Source organism: Strigops habroptila, chromosome 1 (assembly GCF_004027225.2).
Source record: "Strigops habroptila isolate Jane chromosome 1, bStrHab1.2.pri, whole genome shotgun sequence".
Lineage (NCBI taxonomy): Eukaryota > Metazoa > Chordata > Aves > Psittaciformes > Psittacidae > Strigops > Strigops habroptila.
This window is the reverse complement of record NC_044277.2, coordinates 146,727,627-146,747,553: the sequence shown is the minus strand read 5'-3', so window position 1 is coordinate 146,747,553 and position 19,927 is coordinate 146,727,627. Positions and strand designations below refer to the sequence as shown.

The window sequence follows — 19,927 nt, the reverse complement described above, 5'->3', positions numbered from 1 at the left end:
TAAGATAAACTGTTCTGTACAATTCTTGGAATTATTTACATCAGAGTACTTAGGGCTGTATCTCCAAAGCATATAGACATCTAAAGATTCATATTTTCTCAAGTTTATAGATGGGAGTATGTCTTCATAATTTTGGCAATCCTCCTAGGTGTCATTCTGGCTCTTCAGGATTTGCAGTACTATTAAAAGTCCAGACTTGAGATGATGAATAAAAAGATTTATCTCTCACCAGACCATTTCCATTAAAACAACCTAGATCAGAATAAATTTTCTTCCAGGCTTCAGAAATCTCACATTTCAGATGTGTTGAGGAATCATTTTTCTCTCTTGCTGGTATTGGTGTTATGTTTTGAATATGTTTCTGTAATAAGCTACATGCCACCCTTGAAGATAAAAAATACGTTCAAGTGAAGCACATAATTTTGTTAGGCAAGAAGCACTTTTGTTTCTATAGTCAGAACATGAGATACAAGATGAGTTAGATCTGACTTCACAAGCCCACATATTTTCAGAGTGAAAATTCAAAATAGAGACTTCCATATGTAATCACAAAATAAAATAAAAAAATCACCTTTTCCCTGGTTTTATGGCACCAAAGAACTAGTGTATTTAGTGTAATATTTTAGATTTTACAGAGGGGTGGAGATTACCTCTGGGTTTCTATCAATTTTACTTATTTTCCCTTAAACTTTTGAAGTGTTTTTTAATCAGAAATTGTACTGCAGAAGTAAGTCTTGTCCTTAGAAATCCTCAGCTTTATAAAATAGCAGCTCTTTTAGTGGGCAACAATGAGTAAAAACAACTTTTAGAAAAAATAAAGCAGAATTTTTTAGCGTAGTTCATCAGCATAAGCTACCAAAAATGCAAGAAGACTGTGGTGCCAGTTGCTCGCCATCCTGTTTTTTTCCATCACGCTATTAGACATTTGATCTAATTCATTAGTCAACTCTATAAAAATTACTAAAATAATATTATTCTTGACAAAGATTTCTACTTTCCATTCTACTGGTAACAAAGACTCAGTGCAAATGCGTAAAAAGAGAGTTAGCCTTGCTATTACAATTGAGGAAGAAGCAGGAAAAGAAAAAGGTGGGGCATGGCAGAGATGGAGATAGCGAAGAGAAGCAGCTCACTGGCAGGAATGAGAATTATTTATGGGAAGTGAACTGCATCCTTCTTGACAGAAGCCTGATTAAGTTTGTGGGTATGGCTGAAAGAAGAGGAGACAGTAACAAATCTGTGTACATCACACATAACAAATTCTAACAATAAATATCTCTGAGCCTCCCACCAACCTCCTCCTTCTATATTTCTTTCTAATGATTTCACTGACTTATCTCTGCAGTAAAAAAAATCTAATTAGATTGGAAAGAGTAGCACATTAATTAACAGATAAACTAACAGTATTAAAGAGCAATACTCTAGAAGCTCACTCTGGTCTTCCTAATTAGGCAGCTCTCTCTGTGTGAAGTAGAAAATGCAAATAACAGCAATATAACATAAAGGGCAAAAGGGCCCATTATGCTGGCAGACAGTGAAGGTAAAAAGAGAGGGGAAGAAAAAAATCCCTGAAATACCACTTAAGCTCAGTGATCTGTAACTGCTCCATGGGTTGCACTAAGATTATAGCAGATTTATATTCAGTATATTTGACCAGTTCTAATGTCATCTCATCCAGTTTTCTTAGGAAAAGCATTTTGGAGTAATAAGAGTCCAGTATCAGGGATCAAAATGTTGTCTTTGTGCTGTCTTAATTAGGATGAAAGCTGTGTAATTAAGCAGTTACGCAAATGTTTCTTCCCATCCTCTTCACAGAACTGAGCTGGGCTTGGTAGAGCAGTAGGTTTCTTTTTATTGCAAGGTACATATGAGTTTTGTTTTCAAGTTGTGTATTTATTTTATACTGCTTTACAGTTTCATTTTTATGTTTTACTCTCTTAAAGTTCAATGATAAAGGCTTGTACTTGAAAGCCCTTATTTACTTGAAGGGCATACACTGAGAAATGCCCATGGAGTTCATTGCAATTTTTGCCATTAGTACCTTATGCAATGAGAAATTAGTGTTGCAAATATTAATTCAAAAGCTTAGATGCCACTTTTTCATACATTCCTTGAGCAGACTACAAAACTGACCTGTGCATCATGCTCTGAAGATGTATGGCACATCTGGAAGAAGCAAAAAGAGATCAGTTTTCCCTCGCTGAAGTTAAAAAGAACCTGGAAAATCCTGACTTTCATTTAACATATAGTTTACCTTACAGCTCTTACAGTATGAAGCAAGTCTAAATGTGTTGCTGAGTCACTTGTATACAGTCTATAAAAGAAAGGGTAGGTGATTCGGACAACAGTCCCCTTTGTCAATGAGACAGTATATTTGTTGTTTCTCTGGAAAGGTCAATTTAAGTATCAGTATTGTCAAGTGGTTTACTTCACCTGTTTAGAAGAAATACAGAGCTGTTCCTTAAAAGCATAGAAAACTGAGTAAAGTTTGCTCATAGGATTTGGAGAGACTAAGAACTGTTGTTTATGCTAAAGGACATTTCACAATAAACAAATACAGATGCTAACGTAGGATATGAACACATATGCTTGAAAGCAATCTCCTCTAAAATTCAAAGCAATACTGATTCTGCTGAAGCTGAAATAGCTTTGATAGTGATGGGATTTTCTTATAATAATTCTTCAGTGTAGACAAGGCCATCTGAAGCAGTTTAGATGGCCTTTCATTCAGCACCTCTGAATGAAAAGAGTGTACAGTCCATTTGATCTCCCTGTGGCTTTAACTACTCATCTGTCTGCACAGAAGTGTCCCAAAGGATCAAGGGTCTTTGGAAGAAAACAGTCCTAAGGACTCAAAAAGTTACTACCAGAGGACTCACAGTAATGAAAAGAAATGAATGAAAGGGGTTTGGGAGTTATGTTGTTGGTATTGTTTGCTTGTTTTAACTTTTATTACATCTTTTCTTTAAAAAGATGTTGAAAATAAATTTGATTAAATAGCTTACCTAGAAAATTCCATGAGGAAAAAAGCTTTTGGTAGAAAACATTAAGAATTAAAAGTCAATAGGAACTGGACATCTAAGACCCTGTAAGTTTATCATTTTCAGTATAGCTAAAGTTGTTTTTTTCCCCAAAGGTTTCAGCCCCTCATTTAATGGAGAGCTACTCTGCTGTTGTAACACAAAGTTCACAGGCTACTAAAGAGCTCTTACAGACCCATGTATTTCAATATTGTGTCTTTCTACTTTTTGCAGTAGATAGAAGATTGCTTTATAACTATGGATGGTGAGCATACCTCTTTTAAGGAGTTCTACTTCTCAGAACTGTCCCAGCAGTAGGTTTGTATCTGTCAAGCTGAGCAGATTTTGGTTCAGTTCCCCGTGATCTCAGATTGAGCAGAGCTTCAGCTGCAACAGCAGTCATTTGTAAACTCCTGAATTACCTGGGACTGGTAATGCATGCTATTTGAACAGCATGGGGATTTATCTGAGCGAAATCTTCTTTCACAAAGTTCTTACAGTATCCTGAAAAGAAAGATGCATTTGTTTTACCTTCTGTTCTCCTTGTCTTTGTTCTTGGTGCAGGTAAGCCTGATCAAAACCTTTCCACTGAAGCTGCATTCTGGAGAGTTGTTTTGATGAAATGATAGGAATAGCGTCTACTGTCTCTGGGAGTTTACAACAGTTCATAAAAAACCAACCGAACAAAAAGATCCATAAGCCATTCCAAACTAAAAGCCACCAATATAAACATTTCTTATATGATAATTTCCTTCTCCTTCTCTCCCCAAAGTCAGATTTGCTTCCTAAGCAGTTTAAGGAGATGTATTTTGGGTGTCCTCTTTCTGTGAGCTTTGATTTCTAACCGGATACCTCTCCTGTAAAGTACTGTGGAAAATCTTTCCATTATTTAATGCAGTGGTTCAGACGAGCAGAAAAGCAGACAAGGAAACATGACCCTGGCAAAGAACCCCACAGGCGGAAAAAAAGCCAGAGCAGTGGTGTATGGACTATGTCTGCTAGAAGGCACTGAATTGGCACTTTTCAATCGAATTTAGCAGTCATAATGAATGTTATTTTTCTGCTCATAATTTCATTCTCCATGCACCAGTCTACTTATTTTCAAGATGCGAGTGATACAGACCTGTTTACCTAAAGCAATAATGACAGACTAGAATAATGACAGATTTACCTAGATGTAAACACAGACAAGCATAGATACACCAGGATAGCATCGCACATATGATTTTAATTGTCTGTTAATACAGTGTATGCGATTTGTTGGTAATGTTTGAGCACCTTTGTTTGTTTGACTTGGAAGTGAAAGTTAAATTAAAGATGCAGACAGTGTAAAAATACCGCTAAATATTAGTCACTGGAGCAAGTAGCCTCTTGGTTTTAACAAGAAAAGCAGTGTGAGGTTTTGTTACCTGAAGAAGATCAGATCTTTTACTCAGTAAGGGTTTTTTCACCTATTTGTAATGAAGTACCAGTGGTAGCTCATCTTTACTTGCTACACATTAAATATTTTCTTCATTCCTTGTCTGTACAATACTGGCTGTTGGTCTTAAATTTTCAGTTAGCAATTACTGCTTTTTGACTAAAACCACCAGAATTAATGGGCTGTAAGCCATAAGTAAAAATCAGAGATTAAAAATCATTTCAGTACTTCTTTAAAAGTTCAAAGTATGCTTTTTTGGGCAAAGTCTTATATTTAGTGGCCTGTACAAAGAATTTGAAAAGGCTTTTATTAAATTACCATATTTCAATCAAATAGTGGTCAATGATTTTTGTCAAGACTAGGATTTTGTAGCAGAAAAAACAGTAGAGAGAATCTTGGAGGTGTATTCGTTTGAAAAATGAGTGAGGCCTGCATTGACTCAGAGGATGGCTCTTTGTTTGGAATTGTTATGGAAACTTCTGTTCGGATAGCAGTTATTAGGAGTTTTCAAACTGAGAGAAATGCAGAGGAACCGAATTATAATTTAAAATATTTACATAAAATGGCTTATTTTTCTCCCATTGATTTTTGAGAAAGCAGATTGTGCTTAATGCTTTTGAACATCAGACACGTTTATGTAAGTACCTAAATATTGACCCAGCAACCACTATTTCAGAATTTATTATGTCCTAACAGAGACAAAGTCATATGTGTGTTTATATTTTATTTTTTTTCCCCTTAAAAGAGTATTGATGCATGGAGTAGGAGTTAGTTGTATATATAAAATAGATGGAAGACTAATCATTCACTGGCGGAAGCCTAGTGATTAAAGGCTAGATTCTGGCTTCTGATAGAACATCTTAAGAAAGTCAGGAGTCCGGAAGCTGGCTTGAGATGTTTTTCTGCTGCTTCAGTAGTGCTTTTAATAGGAAAAAAAATTGCTGGGCAAGAGCAACAATGTCATTGACTACACAGAGCTATCGTATGCACAAACTAAACATGAATTTCAGGTTTGTAACCTTTACGCAGTTTTCATCTACTGAATGTAAGTATTTTAAAATATCCTAACAATGCTCTCTGAATGGCATTTACTTTTGGCGTTGATACTTTGAGGATGCTGCCACATGGAAGGAAACAGCTCACAAAAGCTTACACGTCCTTTTCTTGTTACTTTAGTTAGAATTTTCCCATTTAAAGTCTTTTCTCCATACTTGATATACACATGTAAACCCAAAAGAAAGTAATTTTCCTTTACAAACCAAATTCAGTATATGTGTGGCTATATCGCATATCAGATCAGGATGTCTTTCAGCGTAGTAAACCAAGAGAGACTTGTCTGCTGCATGCTTTGCTTATTTGATTTGTTCTAAACAAGGTTGCCTGGATGAACGGTGAAGAAATGTTCAGACACTGGATCCATCACAACTGATTCTGTAAGGAAAAATTCTGAGTGCCTCGTTTCAGCACAAAGGAAGAGCAGTTTTAAAGAAGGGAACGTGGCAATTCTTTGCAATGTTCTGGCAAGTGGGGAATTTGAAGGTCTTAAACTCTGCAACACCAGCAAATCTTAAACTGTAAAGCCTGCTAGAAGTTACAGATAAGTCATGTCTGGCAGCGGGGAGGGGACACAATATATCACTGGCCTTGAAGGTGCAGCCTGATGTACACAAAGGAGGAAAACCACTTGCTAGTAAAAGCAAATGTTCTATTTCCCGTTTCAGATCAGGGAAAAAAGTGAAAGCCCACTTACCTGAAACTCAGTGGTTGTGGCAGAATGAAATGTGAAAATAGGCTTGGAGCAGGTGGATTGGACTAGGTGATATGTACCCTTCCAATCGTAATGGTTTTGTGATTATGTGCTTGTACCTGCTCTTACCTGCTGTACTACCTGTCCTGGGGAGCATTTATGACGTGAAAGTATTTTTTCCTCTCTCAGGGAACTGTCTTACTCCTATATGCTCAGTATAACGCAAGTTGAGCATTTCATATAGCTCTATATTTAATAGTTTGGGGATTTTCTTTCTGTGGAGTGTAAATAGAGCTGCAAGTGATGCCAGTGCAGTACCAGCTTCTTATTTTTTTTGCTCATTATTACTCAAAGCACTCGTTTACTTAAAATTGGCAACTGTATGCTCTATTACAATAGCACACCCTTAATCATTAGGGGCCATCTCCATGTTAGAGCGAATTATTAGACTTCCACTGAACCAAAGCAGAACTAAATCTACTTAGATCATCTGAAAATAAAGCCTTGACTCACAGCCCTGAATATGAGTGGGGGAGTTTAATTATACCTACTGAAATGCATGTAGAGGAATAGAAAAAAGCCACCATTAATTCACCACTTGGTCCATGCACTTAGAGTTTGGGGCTCAAATTTTATGTCTTGCAAGTTAGAAACCTATACCTTTTCTTACATGACAATGTATAAGATGACACTGAGTAAAGAATACATTAGAGGTACTTGTGGTTTTAGATGTGTTGGATGTTGGGCAAGGAGAGGAAAAAATAATTGACTGAACTACTAATCTTGAATTACTTGCCCAACACCAAGTTCCAGTGGTCTGCTTTTCTGATGCTGTGCTGAACTAAACACAAGGTATTTGAGTAATTTGGAAGTACAACAGTGATAGTGAACTGTCTCATAAATGCATAGAGTTTTTCTACTGTCATTTATGCTAAAGGATTTGCTAGAATTAATTCATAATTTTTAACTGAAATGCAGTAGCTCAAAATAGTGATGTACTCCATCTTAGTGTCTCTTTTCCTAAAATAGATAGGTGCAGCAAGATGGAGTTAGAAGCAGCAGCAGACTGGCTGTTGGAAGAAAGAAGGGAAGACAGTACCTCCATTAGAAATTACCTTTAATGACACACATTCGTGTGCCTTAGACAATAGTGATGCTACTCACTAGAATAAATGTGAGTGTCCCCTGGCAAAATCTGAGACTCCTGCACTCCTTGCTCCTTTGGGTCAACTGCAGGAGTTTGAATGATGATAGTGAGATTTTTACTGTATGAGGTTTGAGTACAGCAGGTTGAAACTGCTGCATATTCTTTAATCAGTGTGTATGCAGCTCCCTTTGAAAGTTCCATTTACATATAGCTCTGTGGTTGGAAGAAGTAATGAATACGTGTTTGAAAGTGATTATGTGAATAAAGGGTATAGAATGTGAGCCAGAAAGAAGAATTTGGCTTTGAGTAATGAGTATTCTTAGAGCACCTGGACAATAAAAGACATGTGAAAGATGATATATACCATCAGATGACTGAATTAGGTGTCATCAGCTCAAAAAGAAATTACAAAGAGATATTCTAAATCATTATTTTGTAGGTCAATTGCGTGACTTCCTGTTTTCATGCAGCTGTAAACATTGAAACAAGGGCTCCAGCTAGTCATCTGTTTCCTTAATGTTATAATAGATTGTCTTGTCCATTTTGTAGCTCATTTATTCACCAAGTAAATTGAGTGTGAATGTTGTATGACTTGGTACAACTTCTTTCTTCCCTATAGGGTTTGGTTTGTTTTTTTTTTTTTCATTAAGTAAGGAGCAAGCTCAGCAATTTAATAAAGATTGAGACCTGTTTTGGCCATTTACTGTGTGAGAGTCACAATTGTCCTTTGTTATTGACCTGGCGCTCTTGTGATGTACTTTTTTAATAAACAGGGAAAACATTAGCAGGGTTAGCTGTTCTCAAGTAAATTAAGTTCTTTACTGTATCTGGTTTCAGAGTTTAATTATACACTTTAATATTCCCATTGAGATCCAGTATCAAATGACATGTTTCACAATGAAGGATAAACTAAATGTATTTGTGGTTGTGAGGAACACTTCTGACTTGTAAATCAGCATGATATAATACAAAAAGCTGAGTTTCTTTAGAATATTTGGATTATACATATATTTTTTGCCTAATTTATTTGGAAGTACCATAGCTAGAGAATAATAAATTGTAGAGAACATTTTGCTGCTTCTAGTGCATAGTCGCCTGAATTCTAACATAAATGACCCTTGCAACACTATCCATATGAAAACTTCTTATAGAAACTCATGTATTAAACTGCTTCTGTTGTGTCCATTTGGTGAATACTGTTATACTTTAACCTGAAAAATTATCAACTAAAACATGATTGTTACAGCCAGAAACACTGGAGGAGGTTTTGGTAAAAGGGAATGATTTCATGACCTACCACCTCTCACTATATCAGTGATGAAAGAAGGTGATGGTCATACTGGTATAACTTTGAGGTGATGAAGACTACACAGTTTAACTCACATCTTACAATTCAAAGATAGTTAAAAATACCTAGGTCTTCAACCTCAGGATGCAGCAGGTCTTCAGAACAGCCTTCAGTGTTTTTCCTCATTTGAACTTTAACTATTTGAATACAGTTACTTTAAAGAGCAGTAAGTGTGCATCAACAGTAAGTTCAGTTGCACTCTCAGGACAAAATACTTAGGTTAAAAAGCCTTGTTTATAAAATATCTCAACAATATACAGGTAAGATCAGAGGTTTTCTGGTTGGAAAAAAAAGAACGTAATTGTTGTTTAAGAAATTAAATAATTGGAATTAGGCAGAGAAACACATTGCCATGAAAGTTGTATGTCTGTGGTGCTCTATGTCCTATCTCCCCTATGAATAGCGTTCTTCAAATAGACTGTATTTCATACCATGCAACATGAGTGACTTTCTGGACTCGCAAACCAGAGAAGATTATGGAAGGCACAGCTTTTATCTGAGCTGAAGATTATCTTCAGTTGCAGTTTTACCTCAGTTCTCTCTGGTACTGTTAGTAGTCCACTATAGGAGCATAGAATTTTAGAGTATGGTCTTATTTTTACACTGTGGTTAGGATTCAGCTTAGAGCTGAATTGCGAAGTGTGGTCTAAATACATTCATTGCCTCATTTCTCCAATTTATAGTAGAAGCATGGCATATTTTAAAATGTTCCCATTGGGTTTTTAAATTAAGTTGCCTTTTGGAAAGCTGAAGAATTAATGAAAGAAATTTTGCCTGAAAATTTTGTGTTTTATTAGACTTGGCAGGAAAAAATCAACCCTAGTGTTAGGTGCTTGACAAATCATTCTAGTTCTATGCACTCTTAAGGCAATCCTTTTGTGCCATATTTGGAGGCTTATTCTGAATTCATAAGTCTTATTTTCCTTCAAGTGTTTTATTGTTTTCCTCTGTGTATGCTGTAACTAATGCCTTGCCAGACCTCCAGATTTTCCCTGAGAACATGCTTTTATCTTCCATGATACAAACCAGAAGGTAGGTGTAACTGCAGAGCACTGCACTGGTCTATACACTCATCACAAAATGGTTGTCTTTAGAAACAATTAGTATGTGTAGCAATGTTGTTCAATAGCTACACGGATTAGAGAAAGAACCCAATTGTCCTACCAAAAAAAAGCAGGGAGAGGGGACTTTTAGCCATGGTCATTAGATTACATTTCTTTATATTGTTTTCCTTTTTATTTTCTTTCTACTGCTTATTCATTCCACTTGTTGTTTTTATTTCTTATTAGTCATTAAAATTATCCCTGACAAAGAACCACATGTTTACAGACATTTGCATAAGAGCTACCAAAATGAGTAGTAGTATATTGACATTATAATAACAACAGTAGTGGTGATGATAGTGATAATAATTAAGAAGAAGAAATGCTTGTGCTTTGAAATTCAGAGAAAACTTGAAAAGGTCTGACTGCTGCTGGCATATCTTTGGTAGATATTGCACTTAACTTGGCAAAGCATTTTCACCACTTTAGGGAATACAGATTTTTTTTCAGAGTTTCTGGCAGTTTGTGCCTTTTACCTAAGAATTGAGTGAAAAATACACCTTGACAACATATTCTATGCTACTTTGATACTGCATTGCCATATATACATTATACCTAATGTATATATTCATTATATATATCACTAACATAAAGGGAGGCAAGAAAAAAAACCCCAACTTCATAGTGAATGTATTCTTTTTCAAGCATTGACATCACTTAGGGTTGGCAGGTAACAACAGGATCCAGATTCAGTGGAGGCTAAGCAGGCAAGAGAAACTTAAAATTGATTCTCCTTCACCTTATGCTTCTAGGCCATGAAGAAGTATACATTATTGTATATGCAAGATACATCTGTGTCTGTATTAGGCTTTGGTTTGTTTGGGGTTTTTTGTCTTTGTGACGGATGAAAAAAGGAGTAAATGCAGCATCAGTTTTCCTGCAGCAGATTTCAAGCCACTGAATCGCCCAAGTCCTTACAGCTGGACTTTGAAGGCACTGTTCAAACACGGTACCTTTGGCTCTCTGCCTCATCATACTAAGGTATAAAAGAGGAGGCCCTCTTTTGACTGCTGTGCTGGAACATGGTTTCCTCATTTTTCTGGTGCAAGGAGATGTAGTAATGCATCTCTAACATAAGCTATTCCAGTGGCAAATTTGACATGTTACCATGTTGCGGTATTTGAAATGACAGAAAAAGTAGATTAGGGTCTTCTGAAGTAATTTCTGTGTATGTAATTTATTGTAATAACAAAATGAGGGTTTGTTTCTGGTATGATTTTGAGCCTTATCCCTTGCTTTGTTAGGAGAACACCTAATTTTTGCTGTTAAAATACATAAATAATACACTGTGTGCTTATATTTGGCATAATGATATTTTACTATCTGTGACTAATAGCTACAACAAATGAAATTATGTATGTGCAATACTTTGGCCCAGCCAGAGATGCTTTGATGCATCTCTGATGTTTTCAGAGGATAGATGTTCACTGCATGGTTAAAGCTATTTGTTACTATAATATTAGTACATCAGACATAATGTGCCCATTATGGGGTGAGAAAAGAATGCTACAAGTGAAGATCTTTTCCCTAAAAATCATTTAATCTAAACAGAAGATTTAAGTAGATAAAATAGAGATAATGGAGGGGAGGTAATGGAGTGAGAACGTTGCACCTAAGGTTGCTGTGGATCAGCAATACAGGACTTTTGTATTTTTAATCTCATTGAAATATTCTGTACAGCCTTTGTAGAAGTGATCAGTCAGAGATCAGTAGTGATTTAAAAATCTGTGTATATGTTAAAATTGCAATTAACAATGTCGATTTTGTTTGGTGTATGGTAAGCTTTTTTCTGGCAAGTATTTTGTTGTTCTGCATTCTTCTGATCAGCATTGCTTTACCATGTCTGATAGCAGAGACTTTTTAGTCTTTTTAGGGAGTACCTTGATCACACTAGCTAAGTAGCTGTGCGGAAGTCTCGGAATTGAGTCTTTATGAATGAACAGTTCTTCATCCTTCAGATGCTGACATTGAGGGTAATTATATTTCTGTCACCAGAAAGGCAGGAACTAGAGAAGTTCTGGAGCTTGAGTCTGATTTGAAATTGTTTCTATGTAATCAATTAATAAATTATTTTAGAGTGCCAAATAAAATATCTTTGTACAGATTTGATTCCCTGACCAAATCTTGCATGTGGCGAAAAGCACAGGACAAAAGCATAGGTAGGAAGACCTCTTACTGGTGACTTATTTTCCTTTGAGATTTGGGAAGGAAGTCACATTTGTTACTGAATTTCCTGTCGGTATTTTTAAGGTTTTCTGTCTTTATTATCTTTTTAGATTTGAATTGTATGCAGTGATGCCATTAACTAACTAAATGGTTATAACGTGGCATCTCGGACATACACTGAGATAAAGCCTAATACATTTTCCTCACCAGCTGAAAGTGGTGTTATGTTTCTGAGATGTCAACAGCGTTATCCAGTTGATCCATGTCGTAGGAAGTCCGACAGGAGAGAAATCAAATTGAAAGTAATCAGAGCTGTATTTCCTATTAAAATGTAATAAAAACCCAACAAAATAAATTGTTTGTTTCTCCACATCTTTCTGCATTTTCTCCTCTTTCTCCCTCTTTCCCTCTTTCTGACATCTTTTTGCACTTCATCTTTTTAATTTCTTTTCCCCATTGCAGCAGTAGCCTCTGAGAACAGTCAGACTTCACTGAATTCAGGTGAAACATATGTATGTGATGGCTTAGGTCTCTCTCCTACTAATAATGCTGGTAGTTGAGTGGCTGAGGATGAGAATGAATTATATATTTACTCTGCAATTATAGGAATTATATGGCTTACTGTCTAAGTACCATTCTGCATCATGGTAATTATCATGATACTAAATAGCTGAGTGTCATCATAGAAGGAACACAAGTCATTACCACAGTCTACATATGATAACTCTTAAACATAATTGCTGTGTAATCTTTAGGTGATTGAATTATCATGCAGACCCATGTGCATGCTGCCAGCACAGCTCTGCATAAAAAAGCTGCTTAATCAAAGATTACTGCTGTTTCTTTTTTAAATTGAATGGTATTCAAAACATGGCAATTCCTGGCCAGGTTTTGGAAAAATGCATTTACTGAGCTTTTTAAAGTGTGTGATAGGAGTTTTCTTCAGTGAATGATGTCAAGAACATGTATGCATAACTGCAGCAATGGCATAGGTATAAAAGGGATACCTACTCGCCTTTTCATGGGCAGCACGTTGTGAATCCACAGACTCCACGGAAGTCAAGTCATTGTCCCGATCAGCAATGGATCAGATGCAGGACCATTAAGGTAACTTTTGCAGATGTTACAAAGAGGTCCCAGCTGGCCTTAGGGGAATGATGATATACCTCATACAGGGGTTCCTATAACCATCAGGAAGTAAATTTAACAAATATTTATGGAAGAAAATTTTCCATTTTATAAGGAATAATATTTTTTAGTATGTATATTTGTTATAAAGGTTGCTTAAGCTGCAGTGTTCAATTTTCTTTCATTTGTAGCATTTGTTCAAGGCAGTTTTATGTAGATTCAAAGAGTATAATCTGTATACCAAATTTGCTTTACATAGAAGTATGAATTTTGAGATAACAGTGACTTGCATGTAGATACTTTTTCTATAAACAGATTTCATGCTTTTCTAAATGTTGTTTTCTAGAAGTACATCCAAAAATCTCAAGGAGACGTTTCTTGGATCTCTTGACATCTTGTAAGGCAAGCAAAAAAAAATAGGTTGATGTAATCTCTCTTAGAGTATTTTTCTAACCATTTTCTTTGTTTCTTCAAAACACATTCCACAAGTAATGTATTTACTTGAGTCATGAGAATATACAAGATAACCTCACCTCTGAAATCACATAGTGTTGCTTCTGAATACAGACTCAGAATATGAACCAGGGCAGCCTCATTTCTGAGAGCAACATCTGCATCTGTGCCTGAGAAAATGTGTGCTCCTTGCATGCTGATGACTTTTTAATGGATTTCTTGCACTGCAAATACAACATGCCACTCTGATATTTAATTTTGAGCTGATCTGAATCCTGGAATTTGTCATTCAGAAGAATCAATCAGGTTGAGAGGTTTGGTTCAACTTAGAGCTTATGATTGGAATGTGTATTGTAAGGTGTGTTTTATAAACAAAAGTGGTATTTCTAGTATATATTGTTGTGTTCTTATATATGAAATATATCCTAATACATATGGGATATTGCAGTCAAGTTATAGTGCTCATGTTTTACGTACTGAATAAAATTTCTTCACCGTTTAGTTGGCATAAACAATAAGGGAGTCAATATTTATCATCTCATCAAAAGCCTTTGCAAGTTTAGAAAGATTTGAGGATAGGTTCAAGTTATGTGGTTGAATCTCTTTCATTGAAGAGTTCATTTGCCAGCAACAAATCTGTGACCTTTGGGTTTGGGTGTCTTAGTTCGTTACCTAATCAGAAGCAGAGATGAACAGAGGCTGCATGATTATTGTGCAAATACCATCTCTGTCTACCTGTCTGTCATCTTTCTAATGGCGATAAGAGCCTAGAACTGATGCTTCTAGTTATGTGATGCAAGGAATGGCAGGTGTACATGGCATAGGTTATTACTAGCCTAGTAATTAAGGGTGAGAGAATAGAAGACTTGACATATAGTTCTATATAATTTGAAGAAGTGATTGGAAAATTCTTCCCTTTCACCTCTTTTCCACAGACATGGAAATGGGTCTCTGTGATCCATGAAAAAGTCTACGCATTAGAAAAAATATGTAAATCTTGGCCATGGGAAAGATCCTTCAAATCTTTCAGTGACTGTTACCCATCTGTTTGGTGACAATCTGCTGCTACTGATTCACTTATGTTAAAAAACTAGTGTGACACAGAAATGCATTGCATATGCCTATTAATCTTTTAGAAAGGAGAGGGACAACATTTTATGGAGACATGAGGAAACTTGCATTATAGAATCTGCATCCTCATTCTCCTAGAACTCCTTGATTCCCATAGGAAGAATTTTATGGAGTCTTTGGCTGTTGTGAGTAGAGAATGAAAGTTTATTTCTAGGACTTTTTTCTGATCTAACTTGAAAAGATAAGCAGAGTGATTAGACTTACCTCCCAGGTTTAACACAGCTTTTTTTGACATGCTTAGTGCTCCTTGCATTAATAGTAGTGGCGTTTGTAACTGAGCCAATGTGTGAGTATGAGTGAATACAACATAGCATGTCTTAGATGTGGATCTCAGGTAGACTTTGAAATAAATACACTTGATGCTGGTTTGCAGAAAATATTGCCTGTCTGTAAAACTCTTAAGCTTAAAAAGCAGCAGCATTGCGAAGGTAAAATCACAAGCTGTGGTGATCCGTGCAGCCCTGAGATCCATAAATTTGTCTTTAGTATAAATTAGGTGGACCTGTTGGTCAACAACTGTCCACTGTCATGCTTTCCCCATATCAGTCTCAAGAACTGTTAATATAGTTTCTGCAAGGTAGCAAAGTCCTCAACTTCTGTATTTTGTGATAATCCCTAGACAGACAGTCAATGGTTTGTGTCAACTGGAGGTAATGACTATATTGTGATTATACATACAGATTTATTGAAGATGTACAGATGACAAACGGTTATGTCAATCAGAAACAGATATAACATACTACATCAGCATGCAGAGAATTATTGTGTCAGCAAAACAAATGACCTGGAAGTAGTAAAGAACTATTTATTATAGTAGGGCTTTGTGGGGAAAATCCTGAATGATGGAAGCATGATGTGTTGGTCTTTATATTTGAAAACTTGTTATGCTCAGTGATGTAAGGATATATGAATAGGCATCATCAATCAACATGAGTGCAAGCCTCTGTTTCAATTGGGTGTGTTTTAGTTAATGAATACAAGATGGGTTGTGGATTATTTTTGACTGAACAATGAAATAGGTATCATGTATGAAATACTGGTGGTGGTCTTACATACTTTTCTCTAGAAAATAAATGTTAAACGTCATGAAGCTTGATCGAATGGTCGTCTTTGGCACTCAAAGAGCTCTTCTATCACTGTGAAAAGTATTTCTGGAAATGATGGAATGTGAAAAAGCAACCTGTACAGATGCTGTACATAAGCAGTTCTTTGATAGCAATTAAGGGCCCAACAGTAGTAAAAATTGACTCAGCAGACAATTCTGATGGTTCTTAAATTCTCAAGACAGAGATGGATGTACAAGTTTGGTTGGGCTATTCTCTGAATCAGGGTGTAAAATACTACTTCGGACATTAGTTGAAGCATTTTTTAAATGTGTTTGACATATGTTGTAAGAACGAAGAATAAAGCCAAACCTGGAACAAAAATTAGCCCAAATGACAGATTTTTTTTTTTTTCCTTTTTTTCTCCTCAAAATTATTTGAGGCCACAGCTAACCCAAGATTTCCATATAAAACTGAACTAAACAAGGTTTATGCCTATGGTTCACATACAGCTTGAGGAATCTTTCAAAATTGCTAGGCAATTTCTTTGGGCTCCTGTTTTACTGTTTATAATCTTCACAGATACCTATACTGGATTTTAAAGAGGTATCAAATGAATTATCAATGGCTGCTCAGAAGTTTGTCTGTCTTTTTTAACTATAATAGGGAAAGTTTGCATGGCAGCAGCTGTATTTGAGAGAAACCAAAAGATGTTGATTTGTCCCCCTGAATCTGTCTTGTTTAATATGCTGTGGATTAAATTCATGTCCTGCCTGGTTCCTACTTGTTATAGTATTAAATTATAGACAAGAGAAAATATATTTACAATGCACATCACACTTGAACGTTTTTTACTCTGTTCAGGTATAATCTACATACAGCACATCTGATTTTCCAGTGGCCACGGGGATATATAGTCACTCATCAACAATGTTGTTTGCTTTTTCCTGTAGGGGCTGATGTTATCAATTTTGATGGCCATGTAGTGTTACCATACAGATTCAGGAACAAGAAAATGAAAACACTGAAAGATGTCATCTCTCTGAAATTTAAGACCTCTGAAAGCGAAGGTGTAATCTTCCACGGAGAAGGACAGCAAGGAGACTATATCACCTTGGAACTGAAGAAAGCCAAACTTGTTCTAAATTTAAATTTAGGTATGCTTTGATTGTTTAGCTTTATGTACTTTTTAACTCTTCCATGACAAATTTACATCAAATATTGCATCCTTCCCCCCCCATAACATAGTAAGCCACATCATTTAGTCAGGTAATTTGATGAAAATGGTGCTCACTCACTTTCTCTATGATTTTTTTCATTGTTTGTTCTCTCCCTTCCTTTTGATTCTCTGTGAGATACCGTGGAAATAAGATCATACAGAAAAAGAGGATCAGCAATATACTGTAGTTCGAAACTTGCAGCAAACAAAAAAAGCCTTGCTAGAATTAGGTTTGCCCTCAGCTGTGGCTTTGTATGAGAGAAGGACACTGTCAGTGCTAGGCAACAAAGGTCACCCTTAGGAACCTCGCAGCAAAAAAGGTATCAATCTGGACAGCAATGGACCACATGAAGTTGAGGTTCAGCAGCCTTCCTAGAATCTGAGAAGGAGGACTAGCAAGGAAGACATTCCAGTTTATCAGGCAATCTTATGATGAAATCCTGTATGCATTAGGTCCAGCACCCTTTTTCCCTTCCAGTGAAAGACAACAGGCTCATGAGTGACTGTATTTATAAAGTACATTTATCATGGAAAAAACCTACATTTATCTGGTTTCAGTTTGGTTTGGCCTTTTTTTAACTTCAAACAAGAGAGTTTTAGAAAAAGGTTCCATGAAGCTTTCTTTAGTTCTCTTACAGACATGTGAAGAGTAAATTACTCTGTTCGTTATTTACATTGAATAGTAATTATTTCCACTAGCATTTTCTCCTGTTCTTTTTCAGAAGATCAGCGTGAGCAGATGAGAAGGAAAGCACATCCTCCTATAGCATTTATCTATTTTTAACAATTTTAATTGCAATACTAACCCATTCATTTCCAGTTTCTCCATAATCTTCAGTTCAGTCTGTTTTTATAAGCTATTATAACTTCCATATATGTGTTTAGTGGGGATGATCCTAAATCATTAGGCTGATAAATGGGAATGGGCCCTGTGACACACACTCAATAGACAGAAGTAGTGGTTTGTGGTGTTATTCTTCTTCTGCCTGAGGGTATTATGTTTGCACCAGTCAGTGGACAAGGATGTTCATTTTGCTTGGTGAAATCCAGTGGCATAGGGGATGGAGGGGAGGAGGAATGGGGAGACAGGGTTGGATTTAGGTTTCGCTTTGCCCTGGGTTTCACTTTGAATTGAAGAAACTAAGGCTCATGTTGATGCATGGATTGATTTCTTTATATAGTTTTTAACCAATAGCTGTTGAAGGATCAGCGGCCTTCAGCAAAAAGGCAGTGTGGTCATTTGTAGGGGAGTAATGTCTTAAGTCATGGAAGTGGGATTTGCCAGAATGTGTTATCAGCATGCACAAACCTTAATGTCTGAGTTGCAGGCATGCTTGACGGCAAGAAATTCTCAGCTCCAGAAATGCCTTAGGTCCTCATGTATTCAGAACAGGGAAGATTGTACTGAGTTATTGGGCAGTGCAGCAATTTTTTAAACTTACTGCTGAATTAGTCATTTGCTGCTTCAGCTGAGATCCATGCTCTCAGCCTTTGCTGGCTTAGCTATGTCAGTCAGATTGCAAAGAGATGTGATCTCTCACTAGCGTAGCTGCACTGGCAAAAGCCCCTAGAAAACACAGCAGAGAAATCCAAAACTGTACTCTTGCCAGGCATCTGACTTCCAGGTTAGGAAGGTTGCTGCAGGAGGAAAGGCTGAAATAAGCTCTGTTAGCAGAAGACAGTTTTTGCTACTGTTAGTTCAGTCTCCACTGAGCCTTTTCCTATACACTCACTGATGTAGCTATACTGGCAGAGCCTACAAAGTATAGAACTCGGACTGAAAAGGCTTTTTGTTACCAAAGTCTGTTATCCGGTACCATGTCCTCCTCAGCAGTCACAGATCAGTACAGTTCCAGGGAATCTCAGGACCTGGCCCACAGGTGACAGCTTTTCATTGCTGTAGTATAGAGGTAAAAACACAGAAATCCCCTAATTGAAAGCAACTTTACAACTGAAAAGTTGGTATTGCTCTGTGGTTCACTTCCAGATAACTGCTGTTATAAATAACTATTCATAAAGCTCACTGATCAGATACCCACTATATTTGGTCTAGCTGTTTGTATTTATGGCAGCAACTCTCCACTGGGTAGATCTTAGCTTCACAGTGGACTGACTTCCTCCAGCTTTTTGCATGTCTGGTGTGATTCAGGTGAAATATTGACAGAGCAGGAGGAAAATGTTTGCCTGACTGGTATGAGGGTGAGAATTGCTATTGTTTCTATTCTCATCTTAGGCAGCAACCAGCTTGGCTCTATTTATGGCCACACGTCCGTGATGACAGGCAGCCTCTTGGATGATCACCACTGGCACTCCATCATCATAGAGCGCCACGGGAGAAACATCAATCTCACCCTTGACAGACACATGCAGCACTTCAGAACCAATGGAGAATTTGATTATTTGGACCTGGATTATGAGGTAGACACTGAAACTTGTTTGGTTTTATTCAAATTGGCTTTATAAAGATTAGTCCAATAAGAAAAGACAACTAATATAATTTAAGATGTTTTGGGACCTTTTTTGTACATTTGTTTTTGTTGTTATTCCCTACCATTTCCAACTGTGTTCTCTCTTAAGTGTAAATTAAGTTTCTCTTCATTAGTCTACTAGATTCCATCTGGTGTAAGAGTCATCTCAGCCTTTTGTTTTAAAATGAGAGATTTATGTTATTCAGCAAGCTTAGCATACACTACTTTTGAAAACTGTAAACGCAGCTGCTCTAAGTGGGAACTAAATTAAAAAACATCATACAATCTGTTGTTCCATTCAGGTGATACTTTTTCACTTGAATCAAAAAATCTCATTCTGTGGTGACAATTAGTATTTATTTTTAGCAAAGCAAGCAGATGAGAACCTTTTTACTAATATGGATCTTGCTCTTAGGTAGGTACTTCCTTGCATTTTCACAAATATGCCATCAATAACATGTTTATAAAGAAGCAATGCAGAGTTATGCAAGTTCTAAGAAAACTTCTGTTTAATCAGTCAGGTTAATGCACACA

At 36.5% G+C, this 19,927-nt stretch overlaps 1 protein-coding gene across 1 annotated transcript in view; it reads left to right on the top strand.

Annotated features, from left to right (window-relative positions):
* The window catches only part of CNTNAP2 (contactin associated protein 2), a 1,011,284-nt gene that overhangs the window by 456,130 nt on the left and 535,227 nt on the right, over positions 1-19,927 (top strand). Inside the window, exons 5-6 of the mRNA XM_030508582.1 lie at positions 16,660-16,863; positions 19,159-19,343. Of these exons, the coding sequence (XP_030364442.1) occupies positions 16,660-16,863; positions 19,159-19,343 (389 nt within the window). The remainder of the gene's footprint in view (positions 1-16,659; positions 16,864-19,158; positions 19,344-19,927) is intronic.